The 25,796-nt window shown below is 43.0% G+C and overlaps 1 protein-coding gene across 1 annotated transcript in view; it reads right to left on the bottom strand.

Moving 5' to 3' along the window:
* naalad2 (N-acetylated alpha-linked acidic dipeptidase 2) overlaps positions 1 to 25,796 on the bottom strand; it is a 59,642-nt gene that overhangs the window by 28,743 nt on the left and 5,103 nt on the right. Inside the window, exons 2-5 of the mRNA XM_080730900.1 lie at positions 15,173 to 15,290; positions 6,810 to 6,996; positions 2,043 to 2,147; positions 1,363 to 1,488 (exon numbers count right to left, since the gene is read on the bottom strand). Coding sequence (XP_080587026.1) covers positions 1,363 to 1,488; positions 2,043 to 2,147; positions 6,810 to 6,996; positions 15,173 to 15,290 — 536 coding nt within the window. The remainder of the gene's footprint in view (positions 1 to 1,362; positions 1,489 to 2,042; positions 2,148 to 6,809; positions 6,997 to 15,172; positions 15,291 to 25,796) is intronic.

Here is a 25,796-nt window from a genome sequence, read left to right as displayed (position 1 = left end):
TTAAACCCCTTTTCCACTGACATGGCCCAACACCACACCACTCCACACCGCCCACTTGTGTGAGGTTTTCCACTACAAGGACCTGGGTAGAGTGATGTGAAAGTGGTACTAAACGTGGTACTAAAAAGTATCCAATCTAGAGTAGGTCTGAGCTAGGCCAAACAGGGTCAAACACTTCATGATGCCTGACAACTCACTGATTCTTCATTTAGACCACCAGGAAGTAGTTGTAATACATGATAATAGATTCTATTGTGTTATAAGCACTATTATAATCTATTATACATCATAGTATCATAGTAATACATTAATACTTTATAGTGTATTATAATCACAGTTATAATCCATTATAGTGTATTATAATTAGGATAGTTGTAATACAAATTTATGTTGTATTATAATCACAGTTAAAACGGTACATTTGATTCTTACTGATAGGGGTACTTTTGTGTAATGGAAAATGTAGATATTTTATGTGGTGGGGTGTGGTGTGGTGTAGTGTGGTGCTAAAGCTGCAGTTGAAAAGGGGCTTTAATGACATAGTTTAATGTTGAAAATGGGTGGTTCTCCCCTTTAATGTGCAACATGTTTTTTCCTCACTCAAAAGTAAACAAACCAACATACACATTTCAAAAGTTGACATTTTGAAACGACTTTTAAGAGCTTTTCAACACCAAGTTGGCCAAACTGTCGTAAGAAAGAGGCAAACATTGTGAAAATAGCCGATCTACAAGCACTCAACAACGCCTCGCAGTTTGGATATTTTCACACTGTCCGTGGAATCGAGTCGCAATAAATGTGATGCCTCAAGTCCTACAATTTCAAGTACTTGTCCCATTTGATGATTGTGCGAGGTTGCAGCCTGAAAAGTTTGGGAACCCTTGCAGTAGTGTGTGCCTGTGCGTGCACGTGCATGTGTGTGCCAAAATAGTGCAGGTTGTGACCAAAGTTGACGCCCCCCAGTCACTACGTCAGAGCAAGGCTAGGCTTGTGATGCAGAGAGAGGCGAAGGGTGACCTCTTGTGTCAAGCGCATCTCTGCAGGCAGCACACTAGTAGCAATAAACAGATAACAAAGCCTATCCTTACCAAATACCATTATTTTGTCATTGTGTATTACAAGTTTAATACCATTATTTTGCATTGTGTTTTTCTTCTTTTTCTGCATAGTACTGTGATTTGTCTGTCATTCTATAAGTAAAAAAAAACCGTGACACTACCAGTGAAGTGTACTGTCACGAAACTGTAAGGGGTCGTCAACTTTGGTCACAACCTGTTCGGTTTTCGCTCCTCGCACGCGCGTGTGTGTGTACTGTGTGTGTGTGTGTGTGTGTGTGTGCGTGCACATGTGTGTCTCTCATACCTTGTTACCTCTGAATATCCTCCCGTATCTGACGATGACAATCTTCCCGGTGACATTGATGCCCATGTCCCTCTGCAGCAGGAAGAAGTCCTCTGTACGGCCATAGTTGACATAAACCAAATCCCCCTGGTGGAGACACGTTGTAAGTGAAGTCGGCTATTTTCGGTGCTTGATACCACACTAAACCAAGCATAATCAAGTGAATACTGGAGATGTGGCGTAACGGCAGGGATTTCTACACAGAGAGGGCAATTCTTTCACCTTAAGATGCTGCATTCAAGTTCAGGAGAGTTTGGACAAGGCAATTCTCTTGAATGCTGCCTTCTGGTACGGCATTGAAAGGGGGAATTTGCATTTCTTTCACCATACTAAAAACTGCATTCACGGTCTGGAGAGGGCACTTTTTACAGATGGATAAAAGGGCAGGTGCTCAAGCCCCCTTTGATGTCTATGTGTGCATGTGCCTGCCTGCATAAGTGAAGAAAACGGGAATGTCCACACACGATAAACTGCTTTACCATCTCTCTTTTTAAATTGTATTTAACGACAAATAGTGAGCAATGTTAAGCATGTGTAGGTCAACCTGAAGGGAATGGGATATTCCCTTTTTGTTAAAATGTCAACATCTCTTGGTGTTGAAGTGTGTTGTGAGGAGACAGTGTGTGTGCACACCGCAGTACCTCTGGCTGCCCCTGGGCGGAGAAGGCGCTGTATGGAGGGACGATGTCGTCAGCTAGGTGCTCGTATCCTTCAGGGACCGGCTCCGCCAGCGACGTGTTAAACACCTGAGAGAGAGAAGGGAGGACACGAGGTAGCAGCCTCCTGTTACATTCCTCTGGAAATCCATGCTCTCGGGAACAGTGGTGTCAGTTCAGCAAAAGCTAAGGTATGGCAACAGACATGATGAATTCATTTTAAGAAGTAAATGTTATTGTTTTCCCATACCCTATTGACGCCTCTGCTCGGGTAGAAACCTTGGCATTGGCACTTCAGTGAAACATCAGTGAATTTGTCCTAGTATTGTAACGTGACAAAGGGGGGTATTTGCCAAGTGTGGAATGTTGTCAGGCATCTTATCACTAGGCATTTGTACATCTAGTAGTTTATTTTTCTCCTCTAACGTATATTAATGACATAGTTCAATATTGAAAATGGGTGGTCTTCCCCTTTAATGTCTGACTGTCCCCCGTTTCGTATTTATTTTCAGACCACTGGGTCCCTTGCTCTCTCTCTATCTCTCCTTGCCTGAAAAACGCATTTCGCAACGAAAAAACGCAGCAGTGTGCAACCAGCTTTAGGCTCCTGCCCTATGGGCAGGAGAATAGGTAGTAATGCATGGACAAAGAACAGGTTGACTGTAAATGCATGAATCTAAATGTGTTTCCAAATGCAGCCAGCAGTGACAACCTGCAATGGCAACAATCATAAATCCTCGACTGTCTTCTGCTACTGTATCTCAATGCGTGCATGCTGACAGACACACACACACACACACACACACACACACACACACACACACACACACACACACACACACACACACACACACACACACACACACACACACACACACACACACACACACACACACTGGTGTGTGTGTGTGTGTGTGTGTGTGTGTGGAAGGCTGTAAAGGGACCTTGGACTTGAACTGTCATGTGGTTTTCTGAACGAAGGTAAACACTGTGGCAGATGGAGAAAAACAATGCCTTGAGACTCAGATGGATTGTGGCCAAGGTTAACAGTACATCTTGGCTTTTGCTATTGGCATATCTGGTGTAATAGAAAAAACTGTCACAATGAAGTAGGTCTTTTAGAAATGTCTTTCTCTTTGTCAATGATACCTATTACTGTTTGTCAGTAGTTCTAAACATTTTCAGGCTGTGACCACGCCAAAAGAATCATATTTGAACTGGGGACCCCCCCACCACATTTTGTTTGAGTTCCAAAGATAAATATTGTGAAACTAGCAGATTTACAAGCTCACAGCGGCTCACGCTGCGAGGCGGTGTGTGCGATTATTTTCGCACTGTTTCGCCTCTTTCTTATTTGGCCAATGTTTGACCAGTTTTTATTATATCGTTTTGTTGATTACTTTTGACGCAGGAAATCAGGAATGTTTTCTTTCTTTCGAGGTATTAAAACGATCTTAAAGGTCCTTAAATTGTCACTTTACGTTCATCTGGGCCTGGGGAAACCCCCCCAAAATCATGTGGTGACCCAGGGGCGTCTCGACCCACAGGTTGAGAACCCACAGTTATGTCACCAAGCCTCCTGCCTTTGGAGGAAATAACCAAAGTCCCAGTTGACGTCCCTTTTTGGACATGCAATTTTAGCTATTTGTCTAATTATCGTACAGTGAAGTATATAGTAGGGCTTTTAAGAGGTTTAAAGTGGCTCTGAATGTTGTTAACCTGGCAGACGGTACAGGGTTTAAGTACTGTCCTGACTGAGACCATAATGGAAGGTAACAAATGAACATAAGTGTGGGATATGAATGCACGGGTCAAATTTCACCCGCTAACAGCAGGTTTCTTTTTTTTATTTTTATTTTTTTATAATTTTTATCCCACGATTTTGTAACCCATTTTCACCCAGTGCCAATTGCCTATGTAATCCTGGGCTCTGTTCTCCCTCTGCCGCGCCTGGGGAGACAACGGACTGACCTCATGCTTCCTTCAATGCATGGGTAGTCCAAGTTGTTTCTTTTCACCTGACCCTGGGATGGATGTAGCGCATGGAAGGAACACGTTATTCCAACCAGTTCCTTTCCCCTCCATCAGGCGCCCCGGCTGGCCAGGGGGAGGCATTATTGAGACCAGGATTACTGCATGTTTTTGTGAGGATATCAACCCTAGGAGACACGGGGAGAACATAACTCCACACAGAAAGGCCCTATCGCCAACCCCACCTAGGGTGTGGCACTGATGATGCGGAGGGAGGAACACACCCCCAGCACCCACAGCGTCCCCCGGCGGGAATCGAACCCAGGACCTTCTAGCTGTGAGGTGAAGCGCTAAACACTGCGCCACCATGCGCCCGACACCAGGTTTCTAACACAATGCAAGGGTTAATGATTAAAAATTTCAGAAATTCAGAGTTACTACAGGGGGTCCTTCAAATCTTTGTGTGATAGAAACCTTTTGTCTCTTTTATATTAACCACCCTAACGTCCATATTCGGAGAACTTTAGCCAAAAAAAGCAGATCTGCAGCGCGAGGCGTTGTGAGCCTGTAAATTGTCTATTTTCGGCAAAGAGGTTTGGTGTAGAGGAGAAAAAGAGCACACTAAGTACAGAGTAAAAGGTCAAGTTAATTAATTATTGACGTTCAAGTGGTTAAATATCTGATAACACAAATCCACGAATCCAATATACATTGATGATTGAGCTGTCAAACAATGCAACCAGGCCTACTGGTATATGGAATCTGGGGGTCCCTGCTTCATCTCTCTCTCAACTAAGGGGTCCTTGGCCTGAAAATGTTGGAGACCCCTGCTCTACAATGATTTTGCCATCATCATCAGTATTTTTTCTAAGGTTTAGCTAAGAAATAGTAGCCTGGGCATTTAATTAGCAAAATCGATTTGAACCCCCTGTGATTAAAAGAAGTGTCGATTTGAAGGTCAGTACTACTAGCACCCTTTCATTTGAATGTACAGGACGTATTCACATGTGTTTATCCATGGGCCACATGGTTCAGGAACAGTTGGTGCCCAAGGCTACTTACTTACAGGACATGTTGGTCTTCCTGTTGTTTACCGCCATGTTTACCACCTCTTGAAGCATGTCCTCTTTGACAGGAATCTAACTATATCAACCAGTAAGACTCCCTAATCGGGAGATTAGCGACCGTCAGGTCGTATACACAAACTTTAGAAGGCAATGGTAGCGAATCAGGAGGGAATATGGGAAATGGGACAGATCCATGTTGATGACATGACTTTAGAGATACTGTGTACCGCTTTGCAGTATTTTTTAGGGCAAAACCTGTAGGAGCAGTGTCCAAAAATGTGTTTTGCAAAAATCGGCCTGATGGTGGCGCTGGAAGAGGGTCATGTGAGAAATCAGGGGTGGAGGTTATGATTTGCCATCCAATTTGCGTGATTTTGGGGCAAAATCTGTAGGCGAGGTGTCCAAAAATTTGTTTTGCAAGAATCGGACTCATGGTGGTGCTAGAAGACGTCCCTTTTTCGATTATGCAATTTTAGCTATTTGTCTAATTATCTTCCAGTGAAGTATATACAGTAGGGCTTTTAAGAGGTTTAAAGTGGCTCTGAATGTTGCTATCCTTGCAGACGGTGAAGGGTTTAAGTACTGTCCTGACTGAGACTATAATGGATGGTAACAAATGAACATAATTGTGGGCTCACTCGCAGCAAGACATTTTAGGAAATGTAGTGACTGGAATTGGAAAAAAAACTAATCGCTAGAAGAGGGGCATGTGAGAAATGAGGGGTGGAGGTTGTGGTTTGGCAGCCAAGGAGTGTGTGAGCAAAGTTTGGCATGGATCGGGGCAGCGGTGGCGGAGATATGAGTAGGGCAAAAGTGTGACATGTGACATGACAGACTGACAGCCGGTGGAGGTTTTAATAGTAACTGCGACCTGGCGGTCACAATAACATTCTGCTCAACCTCAGTGTGTCAAAACCCATTCGACAACACATTTAATTACAAATAATAGCCAGGGGGGGAAATAGCCGGCGGGCACCAAATCCCAGCCTTTTGGTGCCCGGCGGCTGTTTGCTCTCTGGCTATTGGAAATATAATACGGCATGCAAATATTAAATATTAAATGTGTGTTGAAGCAACATCATTTGAATTCACAGGACATGTTCAGGATCTTCCTGAGGGTAAAACACACTGAGGTTGAGCAGCAATGTTATTGATGAAGTTACTATGAAAAGCTCCACTGGCTGTCAGTCAGTCTGTCACGTCACGTCACACTTTTGCCCTACTCATATCTCCATCAGGCTAGTCTTTGCAAAACAAAATCGTTTCCATGTTGAAAAAAGTCCATATATATTAAAAAAGGCCCCTCCATCAAACTTGCCAATCATAGTAAATCAGAATAGAAACGTCTGCAAATGCATCTTGATCATATAAAAAATGGTGACTTGAGAGATGCGAGGAGTGCCAGGTAGGTGGAATCCGAAGAACATTTTTTGTATGAATTGAAAAAAGGGACCCCAATTTATGTCCTAAACATTTCTTGTGGTCTGTATCCTTTTAGTTGACCTTCTATCAGCGAACTGTACTGTCCTGTACCCTTTCCTATGCAGACTTCTTGTAAAGTATTCAATCAATCAATCAATCAATCAATCAATCAATCAATCAATCAATCAATCAATCAATCAATCAATCAATCAATCAATCAGCCAGGGGAGAATAGTTGGTGCTGTGTACAGTAGTTGTGTTGGTGTGGTGTTGGCGTGGTGAGGATATCTACCTCATTGCCCAGTGGGTCTACCAGGGAGATGTAGTTGGGACGGGACTTGTTGGGGTAGGACAGCAGCACGTCGTAGGGAACCATCTCCACTGAGTCCAGTCCAAACTGGAGCCACTCCTCCTTGATCTGCTCGGCATAGAGACGGTTCTGTTCGGTACCGGCCAGGTGAGGCAGCCGGGTGAATTTCCTGTTGGAGGGAGAAGGAGCGCGGAATTCAGTTTCTGCTTCACCCAGCTGATGACTGCTCGGATGGTGAAATGTCTTTCTCGTGGGACACTTCGACGTGTAGACATGAGCGGGCTGGGAGGCAAACTGGTGATCTACAAGCTCACATCCAGGCGTTGTGAGCTTGTAGCTTAAAATTGTTTATCACCCCAGAGAATAATATTCTTCCCACAAATTTTGGCACTTCATTGCGCCTGCACGGTTGACACCACCCCCGCAATATATACAGGTACATCAAAATGCGTGGCTCGGCCGGGAATGGTGTGCTATTGACGATATGCGTTACCATTGCGACGTAATTCGCAAAAAAATACACAAAAAAAACCCCATTGACTTTCAATGGGGGAAAATAAAAAAATACAGACACTTTGGTGCCACATTACTCATAGACCGTAACAAATATGGACGGTGGGAACCGTCACGTGACCCATTGGTTTCTATGAGAGCGAAAATCAAGCTGTTTTTGCCCTTGGATGGGTGTCCTTGGATGTACCTGTCATCATTGTTTTAATGGTACCAGAGGAATGCTATTGGCTGCCAACGGTCACGTGCAACCGCAGGGATACTTGGGTAAATGTGTTGAGCTTGCCGAAAATAAAACAGACGAAGAATAAGGAGGGCGGGACATATTTTTTAAAGTCTATATGAACTCAGCCTTAACATCAATTATAAAATATATGGGACCATAATTTCACAAAACAGATATCATGGTGATTGAGAGGAGAGTTAAAACTAGTGACAGGAACCATAAAGTATTTGTGACTATGTTTATTAAGGTAAGAAAATCGAATGTAATGTTCGGGAAAAATGAATGGTCCATTGGAGAATATATTCCTTTTGGTACCAGCCGGGGGGGAAACAGTGACACTAGTGGCCAATCGTAGGAACTTTTATTTCCGGTTTTGTTTCACGTTAAATCTGGACAACTGGCCCCCTGGGCATAGCTTAGGACTCTGCTTCACAGGGCCTTGGGGAAATAGTTTGACTGACACTGGATGGTCCCACTTTCCTACATGAAATGGTGTCCTGACCTATTGTTCCTCTATATATGCCTATGGTCCGGGCAATGACAATGCTAATGCTGAGAGAATAAATATTAGTATGGGCATGGTTTGGATGGCAATATAGTCAGAAAGTAATTATTAAAAACAATAAAAATGTAAAGAAGAATAGATTTAATATCAGATTTTTATTCTCAAAAACGATTATTCGAATCTTCGATTATTAATTAATTGTAGCTATTTCATAAAGGCTTTTACTTGATTATTAGCTTGATAACTGGTCATTTTAGGTTGTTTTTTAATGTCCGTGGAATATTAACTATCAAGCTTCATAATCAAGAATGGTTCTCCGCAGAATCAGGATTGTTCTCCCCGGAATCAAGACTTTTTCTCCGTGGATTCCTGGGGGGACTATTTAAACTTTAAAACGCTCACACGACTTTGGACTTTTTCCAGCCAATAGGGACGAGCTGTAATTGCTGAAGCCCTGCCCCCTCTGTCCTCCTATTGTCTGGGCTTTAAACAGCCATAACTCCAGTTTGCAGCATGGTACCGCCTCGAAACTTGGTGTCTGGACTTAAACGGCCAATAGGGACGAGCTGTAATTGTTGAAGCTCCACCCCATCTGTCTTCCTATTGGCTGGGCTTTAAGCAGCCAAAACTCCAGTTCGCAGCATGGTACCGTCTCGAAACTTGGTGTCTGGACTTACACGGCCAATAGGGACGAGCTGTAACTGCTGAAACATGTACATGTTACTGGTCTCAAACTTGGTGGGTGGTCCCACAGAACCAACCGCTAACTGCCTATGTTAAATACTTCCGTTAATGCTAATGCTAAAAATGCTAATGCTAAAAATGCTAATGTTAATGTTAATGCTAAAAATTATAATGCTAATGCTAAAAATGTTAATGCTAATATTAATGCTAACAATGCTAATGCTAAAAATGCTAATGATGTTTATGCTAATGTTAAAAATGCAAATATGCAAAAATGCTAATGCTAAAAATTATAATACTAATGCAAAAAAAACATCCTGCTTAATTCATTAAGTGATAAATTAAAGTATAAAATTACTTTTATATTTGGTATTAAATGTATGTTTTAATGAGACTACTTGTGTACTTTTACCTGTAAGTAAAAGTAAAATGTTGAATTAACTAACTAGTAATATGTGCCCAGTCGAGCGCCCATCTCCGCCAGGCCGGGTGGAAGTCCATAATTGGACAGGACTGATGTCATCAACATGACATCAGTAATTAGAGGCCACTGTACCAATATAAGTGTCAGAACACATAATATAACTGTATTCAACAACAAGGGGCTGCTTACGTTCACCGTCGTCTCTTTGTGAAATGTTCAGGTGGACCGTATGTCTGAAGGAAGGACCAACTGAATGGTTGAATGCTGCAGTTCCTGTGGCACCCAAAGTTTACCACTTTGGAGGATACGGTAATATGAATGATGATCCGATTGATGTCCATATCTTCAACACAGTGTCTTTGTGCTGGAGGAAGTTGCCTGCACTGACGACTGGAAGAGGAAAACGTCCTGTTGAGGTTCCCTCCAGGCGCTGGGGACACACAGCTGTACTGATACAAGATATCATTTACATCTGGGGAGGCTACCCACAATGCAACAATCTTTATGCATTTGATGTTGACACCCACAGGTGGTTGAAGCCCAAGGTGTCAGGGACTGTTCCAGAGGGGAGGTGGGGTCACTCAGCCTGTGTCTTTGGGAAGCTCATGTATGTCCATGGAGGATACAACATCCCGATGTCTGGATATTACACCAATGACATCTACATGTTGGACACCACCATAATGGTCTGGACTTTAATTAACACCAGAGGCACTACACCACCTGTTTCAGCATTTCACTCTGCAACCATCATCGGGACAAAGATGTTTGTATTTGGGGGTGCACGTGTTGGAGGCAGCTTCCACAACAGCATCAGAGTGTTTGACACAGAGACCATCTGCTGGCTGAGCACACCTTCTGCACAGCTCATTGAAGAACAACACTATTGTCATTCAGCCTTTACCTACAATGGAGAGCTGTACATATTTGGTAGCAGGAACAGGAACCGGACCTTCAATGATCTGTGGAAATTCAATCCAGAAACTCTCATGTGGAAGAAGATTAAGACCAAGGGAAAAGGCCCGGATAGGTTGAAAGGGATGTGCTGTTGCATGGTGGGAGATCGTATCATCCTCTTTGGAGGAAACCCCACACCCCAAGAGCTGTACATCTTAGACTTGAGTCCTAATCTGAAGTCATTATGCAAGCTAGCAGTTATTCAGTACAGTGTGGAGCAATCGGGACTCCCACACGACATCAGGTGGGAACTGGCAGCCATGACGAAGAACAGCAACAGTAGTGGACAAACTAACTAGTGTCTGTAGTTTTGAGAGAGCTGGTGACTAAATAACTACATTAGATTGTTTTTTCCATTTCCTGAAAAGTAACCATTTAGGACTAAAAGGTTTCCACCCGACAGTGACGATATGAGGTCATAGTGTCACAGAACATGGAGAGAGATCAACGCATCAAAGCAGCTGGTCTGTACAGATCTAATGGCCTGTGATTCCTCACCACTAGATGGACAGATGTGCTGTGTCATGGAGGGAGATGAGCCATCATGTCCACATGCTACATTGGCTTTCTGTGCATCTACCGCTTATTTGAACTGCCCTTGAGTACTTTGTCCACCACTGCAGATAAAGAGATACTACCAAAAAACTGTGAAAAATGATGACTCATCACTAAATCATCATTTTGTGGGGCCATTAGATGTGTATAGTTTGTAGTTGAAGGACACTCAGGTGGTGCAGTGGTAAAATCCTTGCCCGCCATGGAGGTTGTGGGTTCAAATCCACTGAGGTGCATCCATCTTAGTCGAAGCTCTATGTGAACACAATTGGCCAGTGTTCGGGGGAGGGAAGCCAAGCGGAGAGGAGGGTGATACTGGTCATTACATGTACTCCTACAGGCTGGGGCGATAAACACAGGCGTAAATATGGTATATGCAGACAGTGCGCTGCACCGGGGCCTAGACACGCAGGGGGCCCCTTTAACTCATAGGATGCCACGGGCAAAAATTGCTCCAAGGTCGAGGTGCCAATATTTTGTATGTTTTTCTATACTGTTTCATGAAAAAATATTTTTTTGGGGGGGCCCACTGATCGATCACAGAAACAGACACAGTCGTTGTGATTCAGTGGCAAAAAGAATTTTGTCAATTGGACAAATGGTTCCAGAGCTAGAGCTGAATCAATCAACTCTGCTCCCTCATTCCTTAGAATGAACATGCAATTTCTCCAACAGCCACACGAGGGAGCCAACACACAAACAGAGAAAAGCATCTCTCTGATCGCAGGTCATTTTGACATCTTTTCAAAAGAAAAAAAGAATACGTCATTGGCACTCTGGGACCATTGAAAATTGGCATTGTGTGAGTTTTAATGAAGGAAGACGAAGAAGAAAAAACAACGGCGACAGATATGAAAAGGCAGTTGAGAAATTATTGAAGTAGCCTGGGGGCTGCTGCTTCTATTTTCAGTAGTAGACTACGATTTCAGAATAAAAGTGTATTGTTGATTGAATGATCGCATTGTATGCAATAAAAAAGACCCTTGTTTTGAAATGCCCACCGTTCAGAGAGTTAACAGTCAGAGTTCTATTGGCCGGGCCCCTTGACGACTTGACTTGGCTTCCTCCACTCAAAACAACACCACCACGCTTGGGCATAAATCAATGGAATATAAACACAAGACTTTGGGGCAAAAGTTAGTATTTACCGTGCTCTCTGAAACCAAGACAATGAAGGCATATGGAACAAAACCTTCTCTTTTGTCGTCCTCCTTTCTTTAGCAGGTGAGTTAAAGCTATACTATGTAACTTTTTTAATAAAACAAATCTTAAAATTGTCCTAACTATTAAATCGCTAAAGTTTTAGAACACCACTCTGTTAATTTCAGCCCCAAAAGCCTTTTCTTTATATGTGTTCTACTGAGCCCGTGTGGCCGTGACCGGGACAGTTTTACCCGGCAAAATTAAGTCATCTGCAACATTCTGTATACGTGTCTCCCTACCGGCCAATCACAGCGCGTCTTGCGTCTCTTCAGGAAGTAGCTTGCTTCAACAGCATTGTTTACGCTGGTCTAGGAGTCTAGCCTGTAACTCCCCAATGCCTGGTCGCAGAGGGACACGAGAGACTTCTACGGATGCGTCTCGGCTCGGCGAGGCGGACGCGGTGGTCTGAAGGCCCGGTCCGTGGCGGTTTACTAGGGTGTCGCTCTCCGTTCCGACATGTCGCCACTCCGAAATTGACTTCTTATTGTCGGAGTGGCGACACTTCCATAGAGGTTACGTTTAGGGTAAGGGTTAGAGATAGGGTTAGTGTCGGAATGGAGACATGTCGGAAAAGGAGACATGTCGGAGTGGCGGGGTGTAACCGGTTTGCTATACCGCTACTGACCACTAGTTGAGCAACTCAATAAACTACAATATGTGCAAAATTCCGCTGCCCGCCTCCTCACCAAAACCCGATCAAGAGACCACATCACCCCAGTTCTCCACGATCTCCATTGGCTACCCATAAAATACAGGATTGATTTCAAAATACTGATCACCACTTACAAGGCCCTCAATAACCAGACTCCCAGCTATCTCTCAGACCTTGTTCAACGCCATGTTCCCTCCCGCAACCTCAGATCTGTAAATGAGAACCTTCTCAAGTTCACTCACAAGGCCAAGAAACGCACCTGGGGTGACAGGGCTTTCTCCGTTGCAGCCCCCACCCTCTGGAACCCACTCCCACCCCATATAAAAGAAGCCCCCACCCTTGCCGTGTTCAAAGCCTCCCTCAAAACCCACCTTTTCAGACTTGCTTTCCCTTCCTAACTTTTCTCCACTCGCCTTTCAGTTTTTATTTTTCTTCCCTGTGTGCCTGCTAATGCACATCTTAGATTTTATCCTTTTAATCTTTGTCCTAATAAAGTTGTTTTATTTTATTTTGTTTGTAAAGCGACTTTGAGTATCTTGAAAAGCGCTATATAAGTTCGATGTATTATTATTATTATATTATTAACTTACACAGTATAGCTTTAAGTAATACATGTAATATGCCGGCTACAGTTTCCTACTGAACATATCTAGTACTGGCACTGGATACAGCTGCATCGCATGTCTCATTAATGTACTTTGTGTGCTGTTTTGGCTGTTAGTTGGATCATTGAAATTAGTCGGGGGGGGGGGGGGGGGTAGCATGGTCAAAATCTCGCACTGGGGCCTGGTGGGGGCACGTTACGCCACTGGCAATAAATCTACTAAATACAAGTGCTTCTCAGGGGTGGGGAGGGTCCCCAGTAGCAAAGTTTTAAAAGCACAATAGAATAAAAATAAAATAAAATACTATTATGGTCATCCCTGAAACAACAGGGTTATATTAGTGCAAACGTTTTGCTTTTCTCTCATGTTGGAAATACTGGAGTGCTGTCAGTGAAACCTGCAGTGTCCAATGTATCCATTAGTAGCTCAGAGAAACTGGCCTTTATTCTACTTTTAAGTGGCCCTTAAATGAGTCATAAATCTGACTCATCTAAGCCTCAACGTTACACCAAGGGGATCCTTGACACATCGTGCCAGTCTGCCAGAGTCCTTTGTATAAACATGAATTACACAAGCGGTTATGCTTAAGTGGTGGATTTAAAACGTCTCGTTATTCCATTGTCACGTACAGCACAGGTGTCAACTTACTTGTTCCTCGCAATACCATGCAAAGAGATGTTCAAGCAAAAGTATAACATCACATTACAATCATTTTAACCATCTTATCCAGGATAGATTAATTAAAAACACCCATTATTTTGTTCTGGTGACTCATACTACCCTCCTAATACGTGAGCTGGCCGTGTTTTTCCGATAACATTTTTCATTTAATTTGAATAATTCTTTGGGAAAATGGAAAAAATTAAAGATTATTAAAAATAAATTAAAAACGTTATCGAAAAAACACGGCCAGCTCACGTATTAGGAGAGTATCCACAACTTTCCAACATCCCATCGTGCATTGCGCAGAATGTGCAGGCAACTTCCGGCGCCGCAGCCGAGAGTGATCTACAAGCTCACAACGGTTGCATCTGCGACGCGACGTGAGCTTGTATGTCTGCTGTTAACCGGAAGTGTCCTGCAAATAATGCTACAGTAAATTCTCATGGAAACAGGTGGATATGAGTCACCAGAAAAAATAATGGGTGTTTATAGTGAATCTATCATGGTCAAAATGGAGTTACAATGGGCGTGTATGGGAAAAGGGCCCAGGAGGAGAAGGGCCTGGTAACATTTACATCAAATATCTAAATATTGAATTAAGCAACTTAAAATCTGTCCAGGGTGTTCATAAAAGCCTGATTAGATGATAAAATTACTAAAAGTTTTTTTGAAAGTGAAATATTCCTTTAAACCCTTTAGTCTTAAAGATAGAGACCCGAGTTGCAACTGTACTTGGACCGTTTTTTCCACGTCTACACCAAATCTCTTCGCCCCAAAATAGCCAATCTATTAGCTCACAACTTGGGCTTAGATCGGCAAATGTTCACTCGCAGAATAGGGATGCTGAAGTTCAAGTGGGTAAAGAGGTTTTAAGATGCGGAAGAGGTTTCAAGGAGCGGCAGTGGCTCAGAGGTAGTTTTGCTGCTTGGCAACCAGAAGGTTCCTAGTTCGATCCCGGGCTCCCCCAGAGTCAATGCCGACGTGTCCTTGAGCAAGACGCTGAACCCCTAATTGCTCCCGATGAGCAGGTTGGTGCCTTGCATGGTTTCCTCCGCCATCTGTGTGTGAATGTTCTGTATGGGTGAATGTAATTCACCATCTCTGTATAGCACCTAAACCATTTTGGCACTAGCGACATGTGGTGGCCTGATCTCTAGATGTGAGTCCCGCGAAGCTTATGTTTCTCCGACAGTGTGCAAGGACTGACAGATACAGATCTCCATATAGCCATATCAGTTGGATCACTGCTGCAACATAGCTGTGAGCGCTCGCAAAGCGGGTGCGATCTCTAGAGGTGAGCGGTCCGAAGGGCCGCGAACTTCTAGTCATATACAAACAGGGTGAAAGAGGCAGAGATGTACCTGAGATGTTCTTTGATCATGTGTGGTTGCATCTCATCCAGGAACTGTCGTAGGTATCGGGTGGAGGAGGAGCCATCGTCGCTGTCAGTGTGTGAACGTGTTGGTCTCGAAAACCAGCCTACATCACACAGTACAGGACAGACAGACAAAACACAGTGACATCGTTGCAGTGATATCGTTGCAGTCGGGCAGAAACCTCTTATATCCACACTCCAAACTTTTTGTGTTTTTCATACCTACTACACCGTCACACACAAAAGAATAACAGTTTTGTACAATTTTGAATAATTTTTTGAACTTGAATCCTGAAAAGTAACAGTTTCGGACATACAAGGTTTCCACCCAACGTTATATTAATGTGCTTCTCTGTTCTGTTCAATTTGATTTTACAGTAGATGTCAATGCGTAGAGAGTACAGTATGTATGAAGTCTCAGTTATCAGCATACAGAAATTGAGCTAGTGACATACCACAGCTGAACACGCACGCACACACACACACACACACACACACACACACACACACACACACACACACACACACACACACACACACACACACACACACACACACACACACACACACACAGTGGGTAAAGCCAGGGGCGTCACAAGGGGCGTGAGGAAGTGGGACTGAGTTACTAGGGCCCAAAGTGGAGGGGCCTTAATTATTTTATACTTTAGCTATTGAAAAATAGCAGATATACAAGCTCACAGCGCGGCACCGAAAATCAAAAAAAAAAAACTCAGAAGGATTTGAAATATTCAAAGACTTGCACACATTTTCACGATCTTTCAAAAATAGCAGATCTACAAGCTCGCAGCGCGGCACTCGGTGCCGCGCTGTGAGCTTGTATATCTGCTATTTTTTTCAACAGTTGAAGTACCCAGGGCCCAGAATTTAGTGCAACACCCCTGGGTAAACCCTAACAAACATACAGTACGTACACTGGCACTGAGACATGTGACACCATCACTGGGACTAATGGATTTGTCTCACATGCCACTGATTTTATTTCTGTTCTATGTCAACGTTACGTATCGTCACTCTGTGACATGCAGGGTGGAAACCACAACTGTTCTTTTTCAGGATTACTGAAAAAAAATCACACCTAGTGTGAAGTGAGCGGTGCTGTTCATGAGTTAATTTCATCAAGCATCCGCTAGCGTTTCTCAATCTTTTTTTGGGCTTGAGTACCCCCCTTTTCCTGATTTCTGAATCCAAGTATCCCCTTTACCCGACGACAACATTTATTTGCTTATAAAACCACGATTGAAATATACATGAATGGTGGTATATGATGCTGTGATAACCCCCATTTCAAGAATATAAAATCACAAATAACAAGTCTTCATGTCAATAACTTCAATACATTAAAACAACTTTAAAACATCCCAGTTTCCTGGTACCTAATTTGGGCAACTCAAGTTTCTCCACAGGTTTTTCCCCCTCCTAATTAACCCGTTTCTGGTCTACGTTACACTGATAAGAACTAGATGCGTGCGCAGGTCGGTACCAAAATTAGCCAATGAAACCAGCGCTCCCCAAAACAACAGGTTTGGGGATTGGATGGAATTGATTAAATGATACAGTCACCTGTGCATTTAGTCTCAATGTTTGTAAACAAGAAACCTGTCTATTCAATTTGAGTTAATTCCTTAACTATGAAAAATATTAGCATGATTTATACTTCTATTTTTATTTTTTGGGGGCATTTTTGAGTACCCCCTGCAGTACCTCCACGTACCCCTTGGGGTACACGTACCCCCATTTAAGAAAGCCAATCACAGCTCGTCCTGTGAAGCTTAGCAAAATGGGACCCTGGCATACAACAGACTTTGGCCCCAGACATTTTATTTACACGCTTTTCCCCCCGGTGTTCGACCGGAAAACAAACGTTGAGCTGTTTGTGCCAGGATGTAGGCTGGACATTATAGCCGCGCTTCATGCAGTTTACTTAAGCCCGGACATTTTTGAACGCGTTTTCGACTTTTCAAAGCCAGATGTTTGGAGCTATATCTCCTGTTTCAGGAGCACCGCTCAGAAACAGCAAAAGCAGCAGGTCTTCTTGTGGACCTGCTACTTTTGATGCTTCTGTGTTATGATCACGTAGAGCAGTGGTTCTCAACCTGTGGGTCGGGACCCACAGGTTGATTAACTTAATGTGCCATATTGTTTTCTCACTCAACAGTAAACAAACCAACATAAAGTTTAAGTGTATAGAGGGTATCTTATTTCTAAAGTGACAATTTAAGGACTTTTTAATACCTTTAAAACTAGTAAGACACCTGAGGGTGGAATGCGACCTCAGGGTGACATGCAACCTCGCCCTAAAGGGCGAGGTCGCGCCAATTCTTGACCATCTGGCCAACCACAGCGTTTCTCTGACGATTCTAGTTGTTGTCATTCTGGGGGGAGTTTGTTCATGTTTTTTGTGAGGGTATCAACCCTAGGAGACACGGGGAGAACATGCAAACTCCACACAGAAAGGCCCTATCGCTCACACCCTAGGTTGGGTTGGCGATAGGGCCTTTCTGTGTGGAGTTTGCCTAAACATGGAGATGTGGTACAGAAGGACTCATATATGGGCATAAAAAGTATGTCATGTGACATCACTTCCTGTACAGACAGTCAGACAGACAGCCATTGACTCCGACCTAACAATGGCTACTGTCTATGACGGTAGTTCCATATGACATATTGGACTAGACTATCTCCATATATAGTGTTATCCACATCTCCATGTTAGGACTCATATATGGGCATAAAAAGTATGTCATGTGACATCACTTCCTGTACAGACAGTCAGCCATTGACTCCGGATTAACAATGGCTACTGTCTATGACGGTAGTCCCATATGACATATTGGACTAGACTATCTCCATATATAGTGTTATCCACATCTCCATGTCATCGACATCACTTCCTGTACAGACAGTCAGACAGACAGCCATTGACTCCGGCCTAACAATGGCTACTTTGTATTGGACTGGACTATCTCCATATATAGTGTTATCCACATTTCGTGTAGCCGCCCTGTACAGGAAGTGATGTCACAACTCGCTGACATCACAGAGGATACGGAAGGACATCACAGAGGATACGGAAGGAAGGTCACTCAAGCGACACGGTTCTTCAGAGTATATGCGACCTTCGGTCGCAATGACAAATTAAACATTGAACATTGGCCAAATTGTAAAACATTAGAGGCAGAAATTTTGAAAATAGTAGATCTACATGCTCACACCGCCTCGCGTTCCGAGTCGTTGTGAGCATGTAGATCTGCTATTTTCACAATAGAACCGTGTTAATAACGGTGTTATACAAAATGTAATGCCTCAACTCTTAAGTGTTTGTCAGGCTGGGGGTGTCCCCAGTTAAAATATTCTTATTTTGGGGGTCGCGGCCTGAAAAGGTTGAGAACCACTGAGAGGGAGAGGGAGTTAATTTACAAAAAAAAAAGAAAAAGAAAAAGAAAAGTTGAAATTTGGAGATCAGAGGTTTCTGCCCAGCAGCAACGATATGACTTTCTGCTACTCTGGTCGTGACATGATGCAGCCTCATTGTTCACACCATGATCTCTAATGAAGAAACAGCAGAAAATATTTGAATGAAATTGAACATTTTCAGATGTTAGAACGGTTCGGAGGTTCTCAGAGGCGTCAATTGGGTATGGCAAGCTATGGCAGCTGCCATACCTTGGCTACAGAGGAAAATAATAAAATGTACTGTATAATCGTGCCTGTTGCTAAGGTATGGCAACATAACTGGTGTCTTGCACGTGAGCGAGGGTGCGCGTGCAAGACACGAGTCATGTTGCCATACCATAGCTTTTTCTGAACTAATGCCGCTGGTGGTTCTCACACTTTTTTGTGTCAAGGACATCCCCGAATTAAAAGCATTAGGCCCAGGATTCCCATCTGAAAGGATTTCCTACTAGCTAGTGCCCACATAAGAGAACAGTTGTGTGACAAATGTTAAAGAAATATTCAAAAATGTGACCAAATGCGTCAAAATACAGTATTTCAAAAATAGCCTATCTACAAGCTCACAGCTCGTCACATTGTACACGTTGTGAGTTTGTAGGTCGGCTATTTTCAAATAGCCAGAGAATGAAATTGGTTAAAGTGGTTAAACATATTTCAATGCTCTATTAACTAATTTTGCTGCATGGGGATCCCCTGGAACCCCCTCAGGGACCCCTGGGGGTCCCCAGACCCCACTTTGAGAACCACATGAATAGATGATTGGTAGAATAGAATGAATTCTCTGAGGAGCACATTGTCTTTATAGGGAATGTAACTACAGTAAGTCCTTGTTCCCTTGATTTCTATGTCCCCTGTGGCCCTGGGTACAAGGATTCTTTGCGGGCCCCCACACAATTATTTTGTGCTTTAACTATTGAAAAATAGCAGATATACAAGCTCACAGTTCTGCTATTTTTGAAGAATCTTGAAAATGTATTTAAGAAAAACCTATGTTTCTATGTCAGTGGTTTTCATGTGAAGGACCCCCAAAATGATATGTATTTCGCCACGGACCCCCGTCTCAAAAATATTTAGTTCCAGGGACCCACCAGAAGCAAAATTTGAGTTACAAATGTTCCCTTAAAAAATACATATATTCAAAGATTTGCACACATTTTCACGACTTTTGAAAAATAGCAGATCTACAAGCTCGCAGCCACGCTGTGAGCTTGTATATCTGCTATATTTCAATTGCTCCCCCCGGTGACGCCCCTGGTCCCCTCAGCCCTATGTCCCCTCAGGTCGATGTCCCCTCAGCCCTATGTCCCCTCAGGTCGATGTCCCATCTAATCTAACTCCAGCCCTAAACTGAAGCAACACATGGCTGACCCCTCATTACACTATAGGCCTACATTTATTAGTCCCTTGAAACTATTGACCAGGGTCCCCCCCCCCCCCACACACACACACACTCCTTTCTTCCCTCTACGCCAGTCTCTTCGCCCAAAAAAGGATTATCTACAAGCTCACAACATGTCTCGCGTTGTGAGTCGAATGTTCTTCTCTGATGACATGCCCGATAGTAAGAGAGAATGTCAAATGTCATCATGACCCCTGTGTCTTGTTTAGGATGGATGGTGAATTAAGCATGCAGATGACCTGCAAGCTTGCACTGAAACACTAGACAGTTTAAAACATTTGCAAGTACTCCAAGTTAGCATTTTAACGTCATCTGGTGAGTTAGTACAGCCATAAAAAAAAATAGATCCACTGTGTTTTCGATGTGTTTGTGTTTCCCTCCTTCATTAAAGGACAACTTTATATGTTCATATTTTAGATTCTAATTAGAGAAAAGAAAAGATCAGTGTTAAAATTTTTGAATTCACTGCTTTCTATTGTTTTAGCCATTTTAGTATTTTGATTTCAGTGGGTGGGGGCATGCTAAATATTTGTCTTTTTAGACACAATAAGCTGGCAATTTCTTTGTTACTATTTACACCAGCCCCCATAAGTCACATCTGCCCATGAAAGATTGCGGTGCATCTTGGGAATGGGCTTATTCTGTCAAAAAAATACATATTTGGCCACTTGCAGTGGCCAAATATGTAAGACACCTGAGGGTGGAATGCGACCTCAGGGTGACATGCAACCTCGCCCTAAAGGGCGAGGTCGCGCCAATTCTTGACCATCTGGCCAACCACAGCGTTTCTCTGACGATTCTAGTTGTTGTCATTCTGGGGGGAGTTTGTTCATGTTTTTGTGAGGGTATCAACCCTAGGAGACACGGGGAGAACATGCAAACTCCACACAGAAAGGCCCTATCGCTCACACCCTAGGTTGGGTTGGCGATAGGGCCTTTCTGTGTGGAGTTTGCCTAAACATGGAGATGTGGTACAGAAGGACTCATATATGGGCATAAAAAGTATGTCATGTGACATCACTTCCTGTACAGACAGTCAGACAGACAGCCATTGACTCCGACCTAACAATGGCTACTGTCTATGACGGTAGTTCCATATGACATATTGGACTAGACTATCTCCATATATAGTGTTATCCACATCTCCATGTTAGGACTCATATATGGGCATAAAAAGTATGTCATGTGACATCACTTCCTGTACAGACAGTCAGCCATTGACTCCGGATTAACAATGGCTACTGTCTATGACGGTAGTCCCATATGACATATTGGACTAGACTATCTCCATATATAGTGTTATCCACATCTCCATGTCATCGACATCACTTCCTGTACAGACAGTCAGACAGACAGCCATTGACTCCGGCCTAACAATGGCTACTTTCTATTGGACTGGACTATCTCCATATATAGTGTTATCCACATTTCGTGTAGCCGCCCTGTACAGGAAGTGATGTCACAACTCGCTGACATCACAGAGGATATGGAAGGACATCACAGAGGATACGGAAGGAAGGTCACTCAAGCGACACGGTTCTTCAGAGTATATGCGACCTTCGGTCGCAATGACAAATTAAACATTGAACATTGGCCAAATTGTAAAACATTAGAGGCAGAAATTTTGAAAATAGCAGATCTACATGCTCACACCGCCTCGCGTTCCGAGTCGTTGTGAGCATGTAGATCTGCTATTTTCACAATAGAACCGTGTTAATAACGGTGTTATACAAAATGTAATGCCTCAACTCTTAAGTGTTTGTCAGGCTGGGGGTGTCCCCAGTTAAAATATTCTTATTTTGGGGGTCGCGGCCTGAAAAGGTTGAGAACCACTGAGAGGGAGAGGGAGTTAATTTACAAAAAAAAAAGAAAAAGAAAAAGAAAAGTTGAAATTTGGAGATCAGAGGTTTCTGCCCAGCAGCAACGATATGACTTTCTGCTACTCTGGTCGTGACATGATGCAGCCTCATTGTTCACACCATGATCTCTAATGAAGAAACAGCAGGAAATATTTGAATGAAATTGAACATTTTCAGATGTTAGAACGGTTCGGAGGTTCTCAGAGGCGTCAATTGGGTATGGCAAGCTATGGCAGCTGCCATACCTTGGCTACAGAGGAAAATAATAAAATGTACTGTATAATCGTGCCTGTTGCTAAGGTATGGCAACATAACTGGTGTCTTGCACGTGAGCGAGGGCGCGCGTGCAAGACACGAGTCATGTTGCCATACCATAGCTTTTTCTGAACTGATGCCGCTGGTGGTTCTCACACTTTTTTGTGTCAAGGACATCCCTGAATTAAAAGCATTAGACCCAGGATTCCCATCTGAAAGGATTTCCTACTAGCTAGTGCCCACATAAGAGAACAGTTGTGTGACAAATGTTAAAGAAATATTCAAAAATGTGACCAAATGCGTCAAAATACAGTATTTCAAAAATAGCCTATCTACAAGCTCACAGCTCGTCACATTGTACACGTTGTGAGTTTGTAGGTCGGCTATTTTCAAATAGCCAGAGAATGAAATTGGTTAAAGTGGTTAAACATATTTCAATGCTCTATTAACTAATTTTGCTGCATGGGGATCCCCTGGAACCCCCTCAGGGACCCCTGGGGGTCCCCAGACCCCACTTTGAGAACCACATGAATAGATGATTGGTAGAATAGAATGAATTCTCTGAGGAGCACATTGTCTTTATAGGGAATGTAACTACAGTAAGTCCTTGTTCCCTTGGTTCTATGTCCCCTGTGGCCCTGGGTACAAGGATTCTTTGCGGGCCCCCACACAATTATTTTGTGCTTTAACTATTGAAAAATAGCAGATATACAAGCTCACAGTTCTGCTATTTTTGAAGAATCTTGAAAATGTATTTAAGAAAAACCTATGTTTCTATGTCAGTGGTTTTCATGTGAAGGACCCCCAAAATGATATGTATTTCGCCACGGACCCCCGTCTCAAAATATTTAGTTCCAGGGACCCACCAGAAGCAAAATTTGAGTTACAAATGTTCCCTTAAAAAATACATATATTCAAAGATTTGCACACATTTTCACGACTTTTCAAAAATAGCAGATCTACAAGCTCGCAGCCACGCTGTGAGCTTGTATATCTGCTATATTTCAATTGCTCCCCCCGGTGACGCCCCTGGTCCCCTCAGCCCTATGTCCCCTCAGGTCGATGTCCCCTCAGCCCTATGTCCCCTCAGGTCGATGTCCCATCTAATCTAACTCCAGCCCTAAACTGAAGCAACACATGGCTGACCCCTCATTACACTATAGGCCTGATCGATATATTATTATTAAACAACAACACCTTCTTATTCCCATATGAGATACAATAATCCATCACACAGAAATAAGACAGGAGAGTGATCAGAGTGAGAATGGTATGTTTACTATGGAGAGAGAGTATTCAAGACAGGTACAGTACAGAATAATCAATGGTTCGTGCTCTCTCTGACATATTATGTTTTGACATGAGTATAAGTATGGTCATTTCATCAGTCAGTGGATGACGTTTCAACAGTTAATAGGATATGTTTCTTGTCCACACATCACAAGACTAAGAGTCCACAGGGTTCCTGGGGGGAGAGGTGTCCTTGCTGGTGTCTAGATGACACCAAATGTTCCAGGCCGAGCCTTAGAATACCAAAACAATTCTCATTGTTTTCGGAACAGGCTCCATGACAGTAGATAAGGTCTGATTTCTACCAGACGGAGACCTTGTGGGTACTGTAGTGTACATGACCTTTTATGACACAGTCACTGTGCCTTCAACTTCAGGTGGTCATCAATATGTATTGATAAAAAGATGATATGAACCATAACAAAATACCTATCAATTCCACCGGCTGGTTAATATTGATCTTTTTATCAAATAGATCAACAAAAGAAAACAAAATAGGCACACAGTGGGATGAAAAATGGTTAGGGTTAGGGTTAGGGTTAAAACATTTCTTCAATAGTAAAAGGACTGTAATTATCGTTAGGGTTAGAGTTGACATGACATTAATGACAAAAATGTTATCATGTTTACACATAAATGAAATAACCCCTTGTAATCAGATTGATACGTCAAGATTAGTTGATCAGTCTTCCCCTGCAACCTGTCAGGACAGAATAAAAATAAAAAGGGGTCCATAAGTCCATAAGTCCTCGATATGATGAGGGCTAGAGACAGAGCAAAGTCCAGGGATCGAGTTGAGGTTTTGTTGGAGATGGGTTGTAGATGGGCGGAGACGGGTCGGAGATGGGTTGTAGAAGGGCGGAGACGGGTCGAAGAGTGGAAGAGGGTTCTTTAGGTGGGTTTCAGACAGCTCCTATGGACAGAAGCTTGCGGCAGTTCACTAATATCGATACAATGGATTCTTCAGTCATAATTATAGCGGCTTAATTCTTCGACAGTGCGATTTCAGAATACTCACAGGCCCGGGAGGCTGCAATAGCCCCCCGCTGTGATGATGGCGCGTTCGCACTGCCCTCTGGCCTCTGGTGGTTCCTTGGCACCGCCTGGCGTCCATCGGGCCTAGAGGATGACAGTGCTTGGCGGCAGATCACTTGTATTTCAACAATTTACAATCATAATTTCTCCACCTAAATGTTTTTCTTCACAGTGCATTTCCGTTACCCACCGACAACCAGAGCATAGCTCTGGTCCTGCGGTTGATTGGCTCGTGCACTGGTGACCCATCGTCTGTTGGTGGTGCCCCTTTTCACTCTCCGCCCTCTGTATTTTTTTCCTCCGCTGTGGTGTTGTCATGGTTAGCCCTTATAGGTGTTGAGTGGCTGTAAGCCATTCTGATTGTCTGTTTGTGTTGGGCAGAAGGATTAATGCACACAACACAAACATACTCAAAACATAAAAAGTTTTAAAATCAAAAGTTCAAAATTAAACGTTAAACAATGAAAATCAAAGCATAAGCATACAGTAAAATTCAAAGCATATTCCAAACAATCAAGCACACTCCCCCCTCTTGACACAAGGTGTGGCATTAATGATGTTGTTGATGTTTGGGGCTAAATGGTTAAAATAATAAAAATAAAAATACATTTTCGGACCACAGATTTATAATCTGTTCACAGTTCTTCAATTTATTAAAAAATTTCCAAAAAACAAAACAAATTAAAAATGACTTCAGTGTCAAATGTTTCTTAGTAGGCCTACCAGTAAGACACCCAAAGAGGACCTGGGAACAGGAAGTTCCACACAAGGATTGTGGGTAATCGAGTCTTTTTTTAAATGTTTCATAACAGTACCAGAATGGAACATCAACAAAATACTTTAGACAGTAAACAATCAGAATGTTGATGAAATCCGTAGAAAGGAAGACAAAACATCTAACACTTTCTCACACATAACCCCCATGGCCATGGCACAGTCACACGCACGCTCACGCACGCAGAGGCAGAGAGGGAGTAAAGTGTCCGAGCCTCTTCTGTAACATAGGCACTGTATGAACAGGGCCCCTTTGACATCAGAACACAGACAGAAGGTTTAAATACAAATAAAAGATAATAATAACAAAATAAATAAAATATAATTAAATGGACACCAGCCCCTAGGGAAGCAAAAAACAAAATGAACGGCTCCACCGGACATGGTGCCCCTTTCTCAACAAGACAGGAGGACAGAGAAAAACGGACAAAATCAAATGTAAATAAAACATGAGGTCAAATCCGTCCAGTCCAACCAAAATAAATAAACCTGTCATAAACCTGGAAAAACAAAACAAAATTAAA

The sequence above is a fragment of the Nannobrachium achirus genome (genome assembly GCF_963921795.1).
Source record: "Nannobrachium achirus genome assembly, chromosome: 8".
In the NCBI taxonomy this organism is placed as follows: domain Eukaryota; kingdom Metazoa; phylum Chordata; class Actinopteri; order Myctophiformes; family Myctophidae; genus Nannobrachium; species Nannobrachium achirus.
This window is presented reverse-complemented; position numbering and strand designations above follow the sequence as displayed.